The following is a 16,879-nucleotide window of genomic DNA, read 5'->3' as shown; positions in this document are numbered from 1 at the left end:
CCTCTCCTGGCCTAATTGGTTCCAACCCTGCAGTCTTCTCTCCAGCCTTTTCTCCCTCCCACCTATCTCTCTCTCTCTCTCTCTCTCTCTCTCAGGACTCACTCAGTAAACTTGTCTGTCTCTTTACAGTATGTGTTTGTGTGTGTGTCATCACCATCTTTAATTTATTCTTGCACAAGCACAAAACCATACCATACACCAGCACTTTCTGTCTCTCGGTTCCTGTCTTCCCCTCATCACACAGATGGATGGACAGACGATCTGAAAACACTCACACACACAGGTAGTTATGTACTGTACTGTGGTAACAGGCTGCCAATATCTTGCCACTGTCTTCCCCTGCGGTGCCTTTTTGGCAGCCGATGCATATACTGTAAACACCTTGAATCGTTTAATGGTGCCAGACAGGAAACAGTTTCCATCTACCTACCTGTCTGTCTAGTCCATGACTCCGGCCCATGCCCTGCCTCCAATCATCACCACACCTTATTCCATTCCCAATTGAAAAAAAGAAAACACAATTTTATAAAAGTAATTTTGAATGTATGGGTAATGGAGATTAATAATCATAGAAATCACATTAGATAATTGAATTTTGGTGCCTCAATGAAAAATGGAGGGAAGTAAAAGAGGTGTTATTCCGCAACAGTTGTTAAAAAATCATGTCAGGGCTTTAATCTAACGCTTCAGAGGTTCTATCAGGAAATATGGGATTTGATACACATTCACGCCATCGCACGCACACTCACACACATCTGTATGTCACAAAAACAGAGACAGGCAGAGAGCAAGAGAGTAAAAAAACTTTCTAAAAATAAATCCAGTCCCTAAGCCTTGTGAAAGACCTAAATATTTTTTTGTTGCTTTGAGGACTGGGAGAAGAAGCAGCATTAGCATTGGCCTGTGGAGGAGACTTTGTGAAACATTTCTCTAAAAATCAATACCTTCTCTGCTAGGCAAACTCTCTAATATAGTTTTATGTTATTATTTTTCCTCACACATTGCTACATTTCTCAGCGGCTGGCGGAGGGAAGATGGATTTTCTCTTCGACTGGATGCTAAATGTGATTCTGAATGTGGTGGGTCAATGAGATGATGCAGAGCCTGCACTCTTAAGGGATGCGTCACTTTCTGCACATCCATAAGTGCAGTTTGACACCTTGCAAAGTTGTATTACTTTTCAACGTTGTGTAATGCTGTGCAAACATGCGTTGCAATTGACATATTACCAGTTTTGGGTAACGTTAATTTTAAAAGTAACTAGTTACATTACAACATTACTACATTAAAAGGTAACTTGTTATGTTACCAAAAATGAAAACCCCTTTGTGATTCCTTGCGTAATAATGCGAATACTTCTACGACATAAAGACTGTCCTCTCAAGAAGGGTCCAACTGCAGACCTCCCTCCTGAGGCACCAGTTCTGTGAGCCAATAAGGGTTGAGGATGAGTAGTAGGGTTTTGTTTTATGAAGTACATTAATTTTAACTTATTTCACCTTAGCAGTCCACCAAACTCTGCTTCTGAACAAATTTAAGGTGAGAAATAAGCAATCCAGTTGCTGAATCTTCACTCATATTAGATCTACAAGGCCTAATTTAAAAGTTTGTTCCAACTTTTCTAAGGCATGGGCTCTACTGCACTGCTTTCTTGGCTGTGCTTCAAGTTTGTGGGGGACACTGAAGCAAAGCAGCAAAGCCCCAAACAACTACACACGTAAGTAACATTAGTCTAATACTACTTTTATGTTTTATTAAATATTACAATAATACTGATAATGTATTCATACTTGTATAGAAGTATAAACACTTTTTTTGTTGAAAATGCATTTACGGATCCGATTTCTAGCCTATTAGTTTACTACCATAATTTCCCATGGAGGTTAATGAGTTAGCTAACATTAGCTTGCAGTTTACTGCATACAGCCTGTGGTAGCTCATTAGACGCCAGCATCTAGCTTTCCAACAAATGTTCTTCTAATAAACTTATGACATGTTATCAGCAACTCACTATATAACTAAAATGCCATACAGTTTCCTTTTTCATTTCTCTGATTATTATTATTATTATTATTATTACACACTATTAGATATCTTGCAAGTTAGTATGAGCATGCTCATTTAGTTATGCTATAGTTGGTCATGCTGGTGCATGTATTGCTATATCATATTCAGATATTAATGAATGAAAGATTTGTTTTTGTTTCATTCCACAGATGAGGTCTATCTCACATGGGATTACAAGACATTGTTAATATGCTGTATTTTGGAAATGTTACGAAGATAGAAAAAATATTAACCTGTTATGTAATGGTAGAATAAAGTTGTTTGGAACCAATAGCCTAACTACTGTGTTGTGAATGTTTTATCTTTTTCAAGGTGTGCTTGGACCCCTACAATCACTGCCTGCAGCTACACTGGAATTTGTAATATCTTAATCTGAGGTTTTATGTAACTTGAGTGACAATTATCAATGTAATGGAAGTTTGTGGAGCTTCAGAGTTCACACTTATCCCCTGTAGTCTGGAATGATTGAAAAGTCACTCATACATATTAATATATTAATGATATGAATACATAGGTATTTGTTTTGCGCATCATTAATCGTTTAAATAACAAATATTGATGTGTTTTAATATTTTTAATATATATTACAGTATATATGGTCTTCATATTTTCATAATTAGATTTCTAATATATAGTTTTCATTTAAACCTGACAATTGACTCCTGAAAGAAAATACAATACATCCTCTGACCAGCAGGGGACTGTAATACCAGCAGGGGGTGATAATACCCACATGAGAGGAGCCTGAGGAGAGCGGTATGAGGGGCCTGAGGAGGTCTGAGGAAGGAGGTGCTGCAGTTGAACCCAAGCCCTCAGGAAAAGCACCAAGCTTTGAAGCCAATTTGACATAGTGACCACCATGATATTATGCGCATGGTGCCCATAGAGCGTGTGCAGTATGTTTTCATCAGGGTAATTTCTTTACGGGGGGAAGTGGCTTTTTTGGCTTCATGCGCCACCGAGCAACTTTCATAGGAATGAATAGGGCCCCACCTCTAACACTGTATCCAGTTCTCTTTATACATCCATGGTTGGACCCTCTTGGTCCTCTCTGCCATCTCTCTAGCTGAGCTACACATGTGCACTGAAACAACCACAGGATTAGATACCTTCCACTAGTACACAGCTACCTGCCAAGAAGTGAGAATAGGTGCATAAACAGAACAGAAACAGAGTAAATGTGTCAGGGATTTTCTTTGTGTGCGTCCGTGTGTGTGCGGGAAATATGGTAATATTGTAGTGTGTTGGGGGTAGGTGGGCGGGACTTCCAAGCATGCTCTGAGGCAATGTGCCATGAACATAAGTTTAAGTTAAATTGTGTTCTAAATCATCACAGATGTTATTTGGTACACGGTCATTAGTGTTACTGAAAGAGCGCAGTTTACCATGAGTGAAGTTATGTGCATGGTTCGTACCTTCCCTTCAGTATGGTTGTTAGATCTAGCACCAACCATGATGCTATGTTACCAATAAAATCATGCTGTTTCTCATAAGATCATCTCTATGCTTATTCTTGCCATGGCCCCCAGCCTGCTATTATACTACAGTAACAGTAACGGATTGCTTATTTGAAAATATAACTAAATAACTGATTTATTGAATTGCAAAACTAATGTGTTATGTTACTCGTCACAACAAAAAAGTCATCTGAGTACTCTAAGCCCTGACACTGCATATTACACATTCAGTGAGGCTTCCATGGAAAGTAACAAGCCGTGTGCGGCCTCAAACTGCACCGTTGGGTATGATACTTAACACCTCAGAATCACAGATGAGGGAGGGAGGAGTACAGCAGTTTACATTGTAATTTAATCATTGCATTTAGATAGGAAATTACTTGAATATCATGGGAATATGTGATCTATTATGATTATTAGGGAGTATATCATTCCACAGTTATTGTAGATGATGAGCTCATTACCATTACAAATAACATTTCCTCTTACAAGGCAGGTATCTTTTGGCCTGGAAAGACTTGCTAGACATCACATCAGCTTCACAACTGTTATTCACAATAAACACACTGGCTCCCTGTGGTGTGTGAAGTTGGTTAGGTGAGAATTTCAGTTTGCTTTGCTCTATATCCAGCGCAATAGGGACCTCTGTTGGATAATATCATCATTACATGTTAACTGTGCGTCAGTGCAACACATTGAGATGCAGTATGTAACATCTTTGTTGATTTTACACATGAAAATTCTGCTATTTTTATTTCCATTCAAATTTGAGAAGAAGAATGTTTTTACTCTTTTTGTTTGACTACTTTTCTTTGCAGCTATCTGGTTAAAAAGCTTCAGAAATACACGTTATGTTTGTTCCTGTTGCAATAGTTAAACCTTGTTGAAAACAATGAATTTTCTGATGTCTTGAAACATTACCAATTATTGTAAAAATCTCCTGCTGAAAGCTTTTTTTAGCGCCTGCTACTGAAAGATAAAGTTTTAAATCTTCATCTTCCCAAACATTTTTCTGGCAGAGGTCAAATATCATAGTGATCCTAAATTATGAAGCTCATTTTCTTGGTTAAAATAATATCTTCCTTTATTCCTACCAAACATTTCCTTTTAAAGACTAACATATGTTTTACAATTTTTTATGCTTTTCTTTTTACAGAATCTACATACGCTCTTGATATAATGAACATTCATCTTGACAATAAATCTGTGGCTTTTGGAAACAGCAGTTGACAAGAAATCTCAACTCAAGCTCCAGTAACTCACTTGACTTGGAGTTTTTGACCTTGCAGTCGTTGTCAGCTGTTTAAATTTTCTCCATTGCCATGGAAATGTGCTCAAACTCTCAAGCTGTTTACGAGGTTAAGAGTGAATTGTCAAACTCAACTTTTACGTTAACGCGGAAAAGACTTATAGAGATGCTCAGAGTCATAGAAACACTGAAGAGCTACATTTCCATGGCAACTGGGCTAGCTCGATACACTAAGGAGGACCAAGGACACAGTTAAAAACCCCAGATTAAGTAAGTGGTCCCTGAGATGAGATTGTTTTATCAGTTGTCAGTAGAGGTAATGAATGAGCCAATTTGGAACTTTTTCCTTCACCTGTACATTACTTTTACCTGTTTTTTTCCACTCTACACATATAAAACAACTCAACAACTCAAAGTTTGACTCTGTAGTTGGACTCTCAAGTTGATGTGGTGTCCCCTAAAATATGAAATTCTCTTGAATTGAACAGATTCTTTGCCACAGCCTCATGCTGTCGCCCCTACATGCCCTTGCCCTCTCACCAGTGCACTTGCATATATATTATACACAGTCACACACACATATATAAAATTATCTACCCACACAAATCCACAAACATTTTGGCAACCCTCCTCCATCCTGCCCATCTGAAGTGGCAGGGTCAGGAGGTCGGGGATGACAACATGGCAGCTGTGATAGCTTCCACGCACTCCCTCAGTCCAGAGCGGCATGAAGCAGAGGCTGTTTCCAAGGAGGAAGTGACCCGTGTCTGAAGGGGTTCTCTGTTGTCCAATCCAAGGACTGCTGAAGCCTGGCGGCGCTACCTGCTCGGGCCACGCTGTTCCTCTCCTCTGACAGACAACAGAGGAGGAAGGAGGCGTGACCACCCAACTCATCATCTGCATCTGAACGTGGAGTGTGTGAGGGAGAGAAACCCAGAGAGAGAGAGGAAGAGACAAATACAAAACAGAAAGGTAATGAATGAGAAAATCAATCTAGATTGGAAAAACAAACAGTGAAAAAATCAAAAGAACAAGAAATAAAGGAAGGATTCTTTATTAAAAACACTCTGACGGCAAGATGAAAACATTGGAAGGTAAAAAAAGATATATGGAAAAGGAAACCAAAGTGAACCTGTTTCTGTCTGTCTACGTGTTGTGTTAATTAGGCCTGTAGTCACCACTGGAATGTCTCTTCGGACTCACAGATGCCATTCCCCTCATTCCTGATCTCTGAGCCGTCCCTTTACATAGCAAAGCATCCCCACAGTGTTTCCTGTGGCTAATTACACTGTACTCAGGGTATCGCTACAGAAAATAGCTCTGCATCCTTTTGAAGCTCTGTAAATGCCTCTGTCTCATTTGAATCTCTCATTTGTTCCCTGACATTCCTCCCTTTGAATGACACCAATAACCAAGTGATAACAAATTCTGCACCTTTTCACAAATCCACTCCTTATTCTGTTTCTTTGACACTTCTTTTACACATACACACACACACACACACACGTTATGTCTGTATAATGAAACACACTCAAACAATGTAAGAAAGATGTGTTTCCTATTAATGTTGTAAGAATAGCTGATGGAAAGAGGCACACGTGTGTCAGGTTTGATCATATAAATAACCTTGGATAGAAAGATGGGAGCTTAGGTAACTAAGTCTGCTACATTTGTGACTTATTCACATGTGTAGATAGACAAAAGGAAAATACATTCTGTCCTCTTTCTCTTAAGTATCTTCCTTCCTTAGACTCTAGTTTGTGACTTGTTGACAGAATACTTTTAGAACAGGCAAATGAGAGACATAGTGATCAAGCTGAAAAGACAAATATAAATGTGGCGTCTGTTCATGGCAATACAAATAAAATAATGCTTGTCTATGCAATGAATTCAAAAGTAAGTGTCAGAAAAGTGATAACGCTTAAATTCTCATTTTACATTTACAGTAGAATGCCAACTATTGTTAGAAATAACTGTTAAAAGTGAACAGCAGCACATAAATATGATTGAATTTGTCAAAAAAAAGACTGTGGCTACAAAGATGCCTGTATGCCCAGTGAAACTATCGGGGGTTTTTTTACATTACATCAGGGCACGTTTTCAGCAGAAAGCAACATTATTTTCCTAAATTCCCAGCTTACTTTTTATTGCAACTACTTTATATACTCAACAAACATGTTCATAAAAATCTGTGAGGCAAAACTGAAAAACCAGAGCTCCTAAAACTAAAGCAAGTCCTTTATTATTAAAAAAAGTAGTAAAACTAACTTGCAGTAATAAAGTAGGACTACATCAGAGATGCAAAATGTGCCAAATAATAAAATCAGTGTATATAACCTGCTTACAAAACACCTGTATGAACAGAAAAAATGTCTGCATCTGTTCATTTTACATAAACTATTTGGTGTATTTTGCTATTATTTATATTCAGTTATTTAATTCCCTTTGCATATTAAGTAAATTCATCGCAATGCATTCTGTACACAGGCTTTGTAAGGTGACGTGAAGTTTACAAATGAACAATACCAGCATGTGTTAAAATTAAAATTCAAGTAAAGGTGTTATTGCTGCTTTGGATGACAAACAGTCATGTGAGCTGCAGCAGGTGATGAAACTGGGATGGGAGCAGCTTCGACCAGATGTCTGGTGCCTCCCCTCAGATCTCCTGCAGCAGGTTGGCGGGGAAGAAGCCGAGTTTCCGTCCTGTACTGACCTTCAGGTAGCCATTAACTTCCTCACCCTTCTTCACCACAATCTGAGGACACACACAACACACACACACCTTTATCGGATAGTGGGCAGTGAAGAGGCAGACAGGAAACAAGAGGAGGGATGGGTTTGACATGCAACAAAGGTCTCTGGCTGCAATCAAACCAGTGACATTGCAGTTATGTGGTATGCGTAAACCATTCGGCTTCCGGGGCGCTTCCAAAAAACAACATTTTTGAGCAGAAACTAATCTGCAATTCAGCATTTGAGCGAATCCAGAGACAAATTGAGAATGCAGAACAACCCGGAATAGCAAGAAAGAACAGAAATGTGAGTGTAAAACATGTGAGATGAATTGCCCCCACTTTCTGAGTCACTTCATGATACTTGAAATGTGGCCCATTAGCGTTTGTATCTGTCTAAATGTGTCAAGTTGAGGTATTTTATGACCATCTTTTCACAGTCTCAATGCTCAAAATCTGGAGAAAAAAAAACAACAGGAGAACATATGTGAGCAGATTTTAAAGAGTGTTTGTGAGTCTGTCTTAAATTTTGATTTCCAGATTTATTAAATCCACTTATTTGAAAATTTCTATCTTTGGCACTAGTCAGTGGAAATGCACGCTGCTTTAGAGTCAGTGATCAGCTTAATTTACAGAGAGAGTTACATCTAAACAGTCATATAGCTTCAGAGTTTAACAGCAGGGTTTGATGTTAGTGAATGAATGTAAATCACTGATATTGCAAATGTAATTAGTCTCTTCTTGTCAACATGATGTATACTTACATACTGTGTGCTTCGGTGTGTTTATGTGGTTGTGTCTATTTATGCGTATTCATGCACATAATGACTGTATTCATGTGTTCCACATTTAGTTTACTGAACTTTGACTTGACTTACTGAAACTTTATCAACATGTGGAAGCCAACGGATTAATTAAGACTTTAATTAAGCAAACAATCTAGAGATGTAACGTCAAAGGCGATAGGTCGTAATTGCTTAAGGCTACATGTTTGTGTGTACTTTTCTTCCTTCTAATGGGTCGGTGATATAATCATGTGTGTGTACCTGGTCTTTCTTCAGAGTGATTTGGCCCATCTCTCTGTTGCCGACAAAGGAGCGCGTCACCTTGTAGACCCTCTCTCCTGATCGCACACGGATGATGTAGTTGGCAGGGATGAAGCCTGTTCTCTCTCTGATCTTCCCCTGGTGATTGAAAAGTTTTAACAGTGAAATGTTGGAGCCCCCAGCTTCTAATTTAGATTTCTTAGGCTTGATTTACACATGAATGTATTGTCCAGTGTGGCTTTGAAACCTGAGTGACTGACAGAAATAGCTGTGTGGATGATGAGGATCAGGCAGCTATACAGTACATTAATCATTCACAGTAGAGAAACAATGCATCTGAAATGTTTTCATTCAGTCTCACAAAGCTAAACCACATCACATCAGCCCAGTTTTTTACTGCAAATCAAGGCTTAAGACTTTTTTTCTATTACTTTTATTAAAGTAAAGTTGGGACTATTTACTCATAACTTGCACTGCACTGTAGCTGCACTGTAATTTTATTATCTTATTCTATTTTAGATTTTTTATTTTCTATTTTATTTAACTCTTTTAAATGTGTATTTTTATAATGCCTTGTGTTTCTTTTGTTAATGCCTTTTATGTTTTATGTAAAGCACTTTGGATTGCCTTTGTTGAAAGGTGCTGTACAAGTAAACCTGCCTTGCTTTGCAAGATTTACAAAACATTCAGTGAGATTTGATTAAACTCCACTAGATACATACCGGACAATTCAGCCAAAGATGAGGTTAGATACAGTAATTGCATGACATGCTCCCTATTAAAAAATAAAAACATGAACTTCATACACAACTGTTCGAGAAAACTGTACATATAAAATAAAGGAGGATTCTGTGACCACAGAGGTCTTTTTCTTGTGTTAAATCTATTCAGAAAATGTTTTCTGGACTGTAGATAGTTTGGTTGAAATATGACAGAGTTTCCAAACAGCTACTATGTTTTTCCAGATTGAAAATTGCACAAACCGGCCAACAACCAAACATGAAATGGCATGTTCATTTAATCTTAGGTAGGAAGGACTTGTGAACTGAGAACTGTCAGTCATGGATTGTACCATGTCTATGGAGCGTTAGCAGACCACAATGAGAGAGAGAAGTTATTTTGTAGGCTGGTATTGCGATGCTATAAATGATTTATTTATTTTCTTAACCTGGAACTCATCACTGTGAACTACAAGCTCAACTCTGAACAATTATGCAACTTGCAAAGCAGCTGCTCATAGTCAGTAATAATTTATATTTGTTTATCATTTGTTCTCTGAGATTTAATTTTACAACAAAATAAATATTGGCCACGATGCTGATAAGCAGCAGACTTGGATGATACAGGAGTTGAACCTTGCCTCCAGCCTGAACGCACCGTAATTGTTCTGGCTGGAAAAAAGATCATCATCTCCTGAATGATAGTCATCGACTGACCAAAATCTAATTAATTAATTCAGGCCATCTGGCTGCCTGTCCGTAAAATTTCATAACTTCTGGAGAGCAGACAGGGTTGAAAACATCACCTTAATCATGGATACACAGACGAATATGGTGTGATATGAGAAAAATAGATAAAAATCTAGGACTCACCCTCCACCACTCCTCATTGGAGTCATCTATCACTGTGATGCGGTCACCAGGACTGAGCAACAAATAGGAAATGGGGTATTTAAATATTTAGATAAGAAACAATGACACAAGCACAGTATGTTGAATGCAAGTGAGACAGTCAGGAAGGAGAGACTGACAGAGAGATGTAATGACACGCTGAGAGAGAGATCAGGCAAAGTGGGGGGAGAGTTGCTTACTGCACATCCAGGTCATCTTTCTCTATGGCCTTGAAGCGGTAGAGAGCCAGATAATAGTGAGACTGGCTGAACACACCGATCTTCCCTGGCTGGAGCTTTTTACTCTGAAGAACACACAGCACACACATCATCATCAATAATTCATGACAGCCTTTAAAAAGTATCTTCATCATAGTTAGTCTTTCACGTATATTCAACATTTTATCATCACTCATTATCATCCCAGTTATCTTTACATCAGCACCATTATTCTCTATTGTCTCTTATCATCATCATCATCATCATCATCATCATGACACCTTCATCTCCACATTCTCTGACCTTGTCATCTGCAGGAGTCTTGTCTCCCCTCTTGTCTCCTTCTGGGTTTGCTAGTTCACAAAACAAGAAACAGAGGAAAACACACTAAATTATTTACTTTACTAGCATGAAAACCGAACTTTCACATGCTGTTCAGCAGGGACTCACCTCCTTCACCTCCTTCCTCCTCCTGTTTGGGCTGAGACTCTTCTTCTTCCATCATCATCATCTGAACAAATTAGGAATTGAGAGTTAAGAGTCTGGTAATACCAAACACAAAAATAAATTTGAAGGCTAATAATAACAACTCAATAACAAAATAATTTGATTTTTTCAGTAAAATAAATAAGATACTGATTCTTCTAACCAACCTAGAAACCTAAAGCCCATTACCAAACTTCAAAATCTGCACTCTGGCTCATAGGGGCTGAAATAGTTCAACATGTATACAACAGGCCATTGCAGAGATTAACAATGCTTTAAAATGTTAAATGATTTTCCTGCGTGCACAAGTGGCTATATGCTGTGCTGTGTGGCAGCTGGAGCTATAAATCTTATCGGTGCATCCAAACTCACATTCTTCTTGTCCTCTGACCCTTTTTTACGCTCCTTGTTGGCCATGATCACACCAATACGCAGTGTCTCAAACACAGGGTCAGTGCGGTTTGACTGTGCTGCCAATCAAACATCATCAGTCAGTACAGAGAGAAAACATGAGCGCAGGAAAGAAAAAACTTTCTAACAACAGTTCTAACAACAGGTATTTAAAATTTAATCAACTGTACAAAAACAGAAATGAAGGAGTCAAAAGCAGAATTACTATTGGTTATTCCCACATTTTTGGATGGCTACATTTAGATTTGATTTAATAAACCACTTTTTCTTGAGATTAAACATTCAAGTTTTTTATTTGTGACTGCTCTATTACTAATGAAAAGCACACTGGAGACTTTTTTTTACTGCAGGACCAGTCATCAGCTTACAGCTTTTAACTCTGACATTAAATAAGGTTAGAGCTTTGGTAGATGTCTAGGTGAGTTTATAAAGTGAAAAATAGGCAAAAAATTCTTTTGACCAACATTACTAAAAAAAAAAAGCTTACCTGAGTTTCTTTGATGCCAAAATTACATGCTGACAAACTGAAATGTTACATTATTCTTGATTTATTAAGGTGGAATTGCTCTTTATGTAGAAATGTTCATAAGTTGGACTCACAAAAGGGCAGCAGCTGTGAGACTGTGGCATTCTGCTGACTGCTGTACAGAGGAGAGCTGTAGGCTCTTCTGAATCCAGGTGGCTAAAAGAGGAGAGGAGAGGAGAGGAGAGGAGAGGAGATCAATGTACACAAGACATCTAAAAAGAAAAGATCTGCGGTGTATTTTTGAATTACAGCCAAACTACTAAGAAGAACATGAAACTCACAATTTTGCCAAAACACCTCTGGAACTCTACGTAGGACTGACACTGGTGGTGGATGCTGGTTTTGCAGTTCTTACATCGCAATGCAAACTTATTGTTCACTAAAGAGAAAAACAAAACCAAATCACATCAAGAAAAATGTAAAAACTGCGACGCACTAACATCCACTTGTTTTGACCTGCAGGAGACAAAAACAGGACATACAAACTATCATTCGTGCGCAGACATCACAAAACTTTGGTTTCTTGCAGTAGTGGTCCTTGAACTTGTGAGGTCTGTCGTTGACTGGTTTGATTGGTTCCGGAGGAGGTGGTTCATCTTTCTCTTCTTCTTCTACCTCCTCATCATAGATGAAATACACCTGGAGATGGATAGTTCAAAATCACAACAGAGAAGAATAAATACGGCTCATACACTCAACCCCTAGAAGACAAAACTCATGAAGGTAATTCAACATGAAATATGATGGTTTTAGATTACAGACATATAAAAGTTTTAATTGAATCCAACAGTTTAATTTCCCTATATATCTCCTTATTTAACCCAAGCAATCCTAATATCCTACACCACCCACAGCCTGACAGATTCATATGAGAAATTTTCTATTAATACAGATTCCCCATGCGGCCGGAGTCATATTGAGTCTGTCCGCTCTTCATGTAAACTGTATCATATCAGCCACAGCCAGATCCATAAATAATGACTTAAAATGTCAAAGATTCTTGAGTCAAGATTCTTTGATATTTGAAGTCATTAGTAAAATAAAAATGTGAAAAGACATGGTGTATGTTACTGGGAGACTTCTTTGGGGATCTTTTTGTAACACACACACACATACGCTCAGACACACACATATGCAAACCACAGGTGTGACAGATTGAAAAGGCTTAGATCTCAAAATAGCCTTCAGCGGCGATCGACAGAATTCCCAACTGAATGTAACGAAGCTGGACGTCGCTGCTCCTAAATATACTACAGTCTAGTCAAACCAGAGCCATAAAGATGACACAGAGACACACACATGCACACTCAGAGGGACGCCTGACAGACTGAACTGGCTCCAACTCTCCATCACTGGCAGGATTAGAGGTGTCCTGTGGTCCTCGGGCTCTGGATTTACGCCACAATAACTGATAATACCGGAGACAGTTCACACATTACAGCATCATCACTCTGCAACTCTATTTAGCTGTCAGGATTCCTGAACAAACCAACCACAATGCCTCGGTACATTTGTTGGCTTGGAAGTGACTTATTCAAATCTGCTTTGGCAATCTTTTACAAGTCAAGAGAGCAGAAAAACAGGTGATGTGATATCTGTACATACTGTATCAAGTATTAAAATGAAATTAGGCTTGAGGAATGCAAATCAATATGTGTTAAAGGGTACATTCATTTATTCCAAAAATAGATATTTCCTCCAGTTATTTCTAGTGTTATCTGGCCATTCAAATATATATAATATATAATTTGTTTGTGGCACTCACAGTGTTTAAAAAATGACTCCACAGAACATACTGACACCAGTTTTTAGTGGAGTTACTACTGGGGATTATTCAGAGTATCAGGGGACACTGTTTTAGAGAGACAAATTGCTGCAGACTTCTTAAAAGCCCCCCTCCACTCAAAAATGTGTTTTGCTTCTTGTTCCTGCAGTTGGATCTTTAGCTTCACTGCAGAATGATGTATGTGCAGAGTTTGACACTAAGAGGCTGTTTTCACATTCATCCGCTGAAAGAGGAAAGTTTGTCTTTGGTTACTGAAAATCAGAGTTTTAACCTGCAGTGTGGAACTTTTACATATAAATGAATGTTTATTACATTCAAGCCCTTGCCAAACGAGTTCACACAATGCTGATGAAGCCTATCACAGCCAGATAAATCTCTCAGTATCTCACAGTATACAGAGTTTTTAAATCTCATGTCACAAGGGACAGCTAACTTCAGGTTAGCCCTCTGCTAACTTGAATTGGGATAAAATAATTGAATCATGCGGCTCTTCTCAACTTTCCAAATGTTATCAGACTGAATCGATCAAATTCTGATAGTGAAACAAGTCATTTCACGGGCGTTGTGTGACGCTCACAGCAATTCATCCACCGCTTTACAGCCGCAAAAGTAGCAACGGAGTAGGCTACAGCATGGCCTATGACGTAAGCATGTGTCGACAGTGTTTTTGTAATTACTGTCACTGCAACAAGGGGGAGACAAAAGTCCCACACTCCAGCTTTAAGCTGTGTATCTGTAAACATGAATTATGACATCACAACTAGTGTGGAGCCAATTGTGGTCCAGTATTCATCTTACTTTATATTTAAAATTGAGGCCTCATTAGACAGACATGATTACTCAAAGTAGAGTATTTTATGGACATCTTAAAACATGTCTGGAGGGGATCTTTAAATTATATTTTTCTTTGGTGGGAGGGGGGCACCACAAATGAAATTGGGAGCAGAAATTTCAGAGATGAAAACTCAAACCTTCTGCATGGCTAGATACCACTAGGGATACAAAAATATGTTTTTTGTTATTTGGGTGAACCAAGCCTTTAAGTGATTGATTCATGTGATCTTTATTATATCTATAATATGATACAATGTTGATCACAGTCAGACATAAATAATTCCTTGTGCCACGTAATATTTTTTTCACGCCAGTTACTTGGTATGAATAAATCTTTTTTTCTGGATGTCTGGCTCTTGATGCATGTGTAGCCACGTGGTAAGTGTTGGATATTGGATGTCTCACCGTGTTGTCCTCCTCTTTCACCACGTTATCAGGGAGAGGGGGGTTGTCATGAATATCCACAGAGTCCTTGTCATCCAACCTGTCATCATTGGGTAGCAAATGTCACATTGAGCAGCAAATGTTGCAACGCAAAACACAAACTGTGAATGAGATTTGCTTGTGGTGGTCTTACTGTGTCAGTGCCTGCCTCAGACACAGACTGTCATTTTAAATTTTCATAGTATGTGTTTTTTCTGTCTTCCTCTGGTATATGATATCAAAAGATTATTTTCTTTTTTTCCTTTATGTGGCAAATCAATAATTTCTGTGTGTTGCTGTTCAGTTTTGTTCCTTTGTTTGATATTAAGACCTCTCACACACAGGCAACCTGACCTAAAACTCAATCTCACAATTATTTTTTAATCTGTGCATCAGTTATCTACATATGTGGAAATTCTATGAATAAATAAGAGTCAAGATACAATTATTCCTTTGCTGCCCCCATCTGCAGACTGAACTCACGAGTCATAATGAGCCATGGTGTAGTTTGGTCAGTCGAGGTTTAGTCCCTCCAGATTTTTAGCATTTGGACCAGAAGATGGTGCTGTAAACAGAAAACACATCAGCATCATTGCCGTTGCTGCAAAGGGAATCCCATAAAGTGTCCTCGGAAGTCCCTGTACATGCATAATGATCTGTTTGGCTTCTGGTCACAATTAATGATCAACCTATAACCTGAGAATTGTCAGAAATTCACACGTTCTCCCTCACCATGTTTGGTATTACTGTACTTATCGGAGAACAAAGTGGTTATTTTCAAGATGCAGTGGACACTGAAGTCTCTTCTGCTGAGGCAACGTGATCTTAGCGAAGTTAAAACAGGACTCACTTGTAACCTGGTACAAGACATTATGGCCAACACATCTACAGAGGGTTTCCCCCCCTCCTCAAGTTGCTCTAGATGTTGAAATACATGTTAAGGACATGAACAAGAAAACATTCAGCAATGCAACACTTTAGACAGGCCTGGAAAGTATTAAAAAGGGGTTCAAAATGATGAGTGGAGGTCAGATTATTCTTCTGGTTGCACAAACATACATAAATAATCTCAACTGACCGTGAAATTTGAATTCCACTTCTTCCCAAAGTGATGTGGTTCTCTCACATTCGGTGTCGTCAGAAGGGGTCCCTGATGTTTAAACCTTCTCGGGACTCTTTCTAGCTTTTTCTTCCAGCCCCTGTGGTTCTGTCTTTTACATGCTCAGCTTTCCAAATGAGGCTCCAACAGGTGGGAGATTCGGATGAGTAATGCCAGCAGGCCAGCCCGGCCCAGCCCTAACTCTGTATGTAACTGTGTGTGTGTTTACGGTTGTGTGTGTGGCTCCATGTGACTGTTTGGGACAGCTGAGCACTTTAAAAGCTGAGAAGCTCTCTCTCAGCTGGGTGGTTAAAAACTAGAGTGCTCTGCTTCTGGTTGCTCACTCGGTATAGAGTAATGTTACGATATAATTACACTCTTTGCCACAAGAAGAGAAAAATTAATTTCAACCAATCAACATTAATAACATATTTAGCAACATCAACCTGTATGAATCAAAAAAAGTTTTGTATGCAACAGTTTTATCTATTGAATATAATAGATAGAGAGTAATAATTACTGTCATGTTAAAAAAGAATCTACATGCTCAGAGTCTGGCCAATAAAATGATCATCACTGATTGGCTTAAACACAAGAGGTAAACTAAATGGAGACTATTGCTGTAATAATGTATTTAATGTGTTTAAATTTTAATATACAAGTCTGGATATAAAGTAGTTGGGTTTAATATATGTTTATGTCGAACCTTGAAATAAAGAATATATGGGTCCAACTTCTGCCAGGGTATAGCTTGATTCTTATGGGAACTGAAATGCTGAATGTAAATATTTAAAGAATAGGTTCACAATTTCGGCCCTAAAACAATTATCAGGTGCCCAAATGAACACTGATACATGTTTTTCTTGCTTTAATTGTTCCTCCTGTTCGTACTGGCCATTAAGAGACCCCTTCATCATGCATTTTCAATGTAAGTG

The 16,879-nt window shown here is 38.5% G+C and overlaps 1 protein-coding gene across 1 annotated transcript; it reads right to left on the bottom strand.

Annotated features, from left to right (window-relative positions):
• Positions 1-7,072: 7,072 nt before the first annotated feature.
• On the bottom strand, positions 7,073-15,378 carry LOC121894507 (SH3 and cysteine-rich domain-containing protein 3-like). The gene is made up of 12 exons (XM_042407143.1): positions 15,329-15,378; positions 14,828-14,906; positions 12,285-12,441; positions 12,084-12,181; positions 11,877-11,958; positions 11,238-11,335; positions 10,830-10,890; positions 10,683-10,732; positions 10,362-10,465; positions 10,144-10,195; positions 8,552-8,689; positions 7,073-7,528 (listed from the first exon to the last, which is right to left on the bottom strand). The coding sequence occupies exons 1-12, from the start codon at positions 15,343-15,345 to the stop codon at positions 7,430-7,432; spliced, it is 1,035 nt and encodes a 344-aa protein (XP_042263077.1). The 5' UTR covers positions 15,346-15,378; the 3' UTR covers positions 7,073-7,429.
• Positions 15,379-16,879: the final 1,501 nt, after the last annotated feature.

The sequence above is a fragment of the Thunnus maccoyii genome, chromosome 3 (genome assembly GCF_910596095.1).
Source record: "Thunnus maccoyii chromosome 3, fThuMac1.1, whole genome shotgun sequence".
Classification (NCBI taxonomy): Eukaryota; Metazoa; Chordata; class Actinopteri; order Scombriformes; family Scombridae; genus Thunnus; species Thunnus maccoyii.
This window is presented reverse-complemented; position numbering and strand designations above follow the sequence as displayed.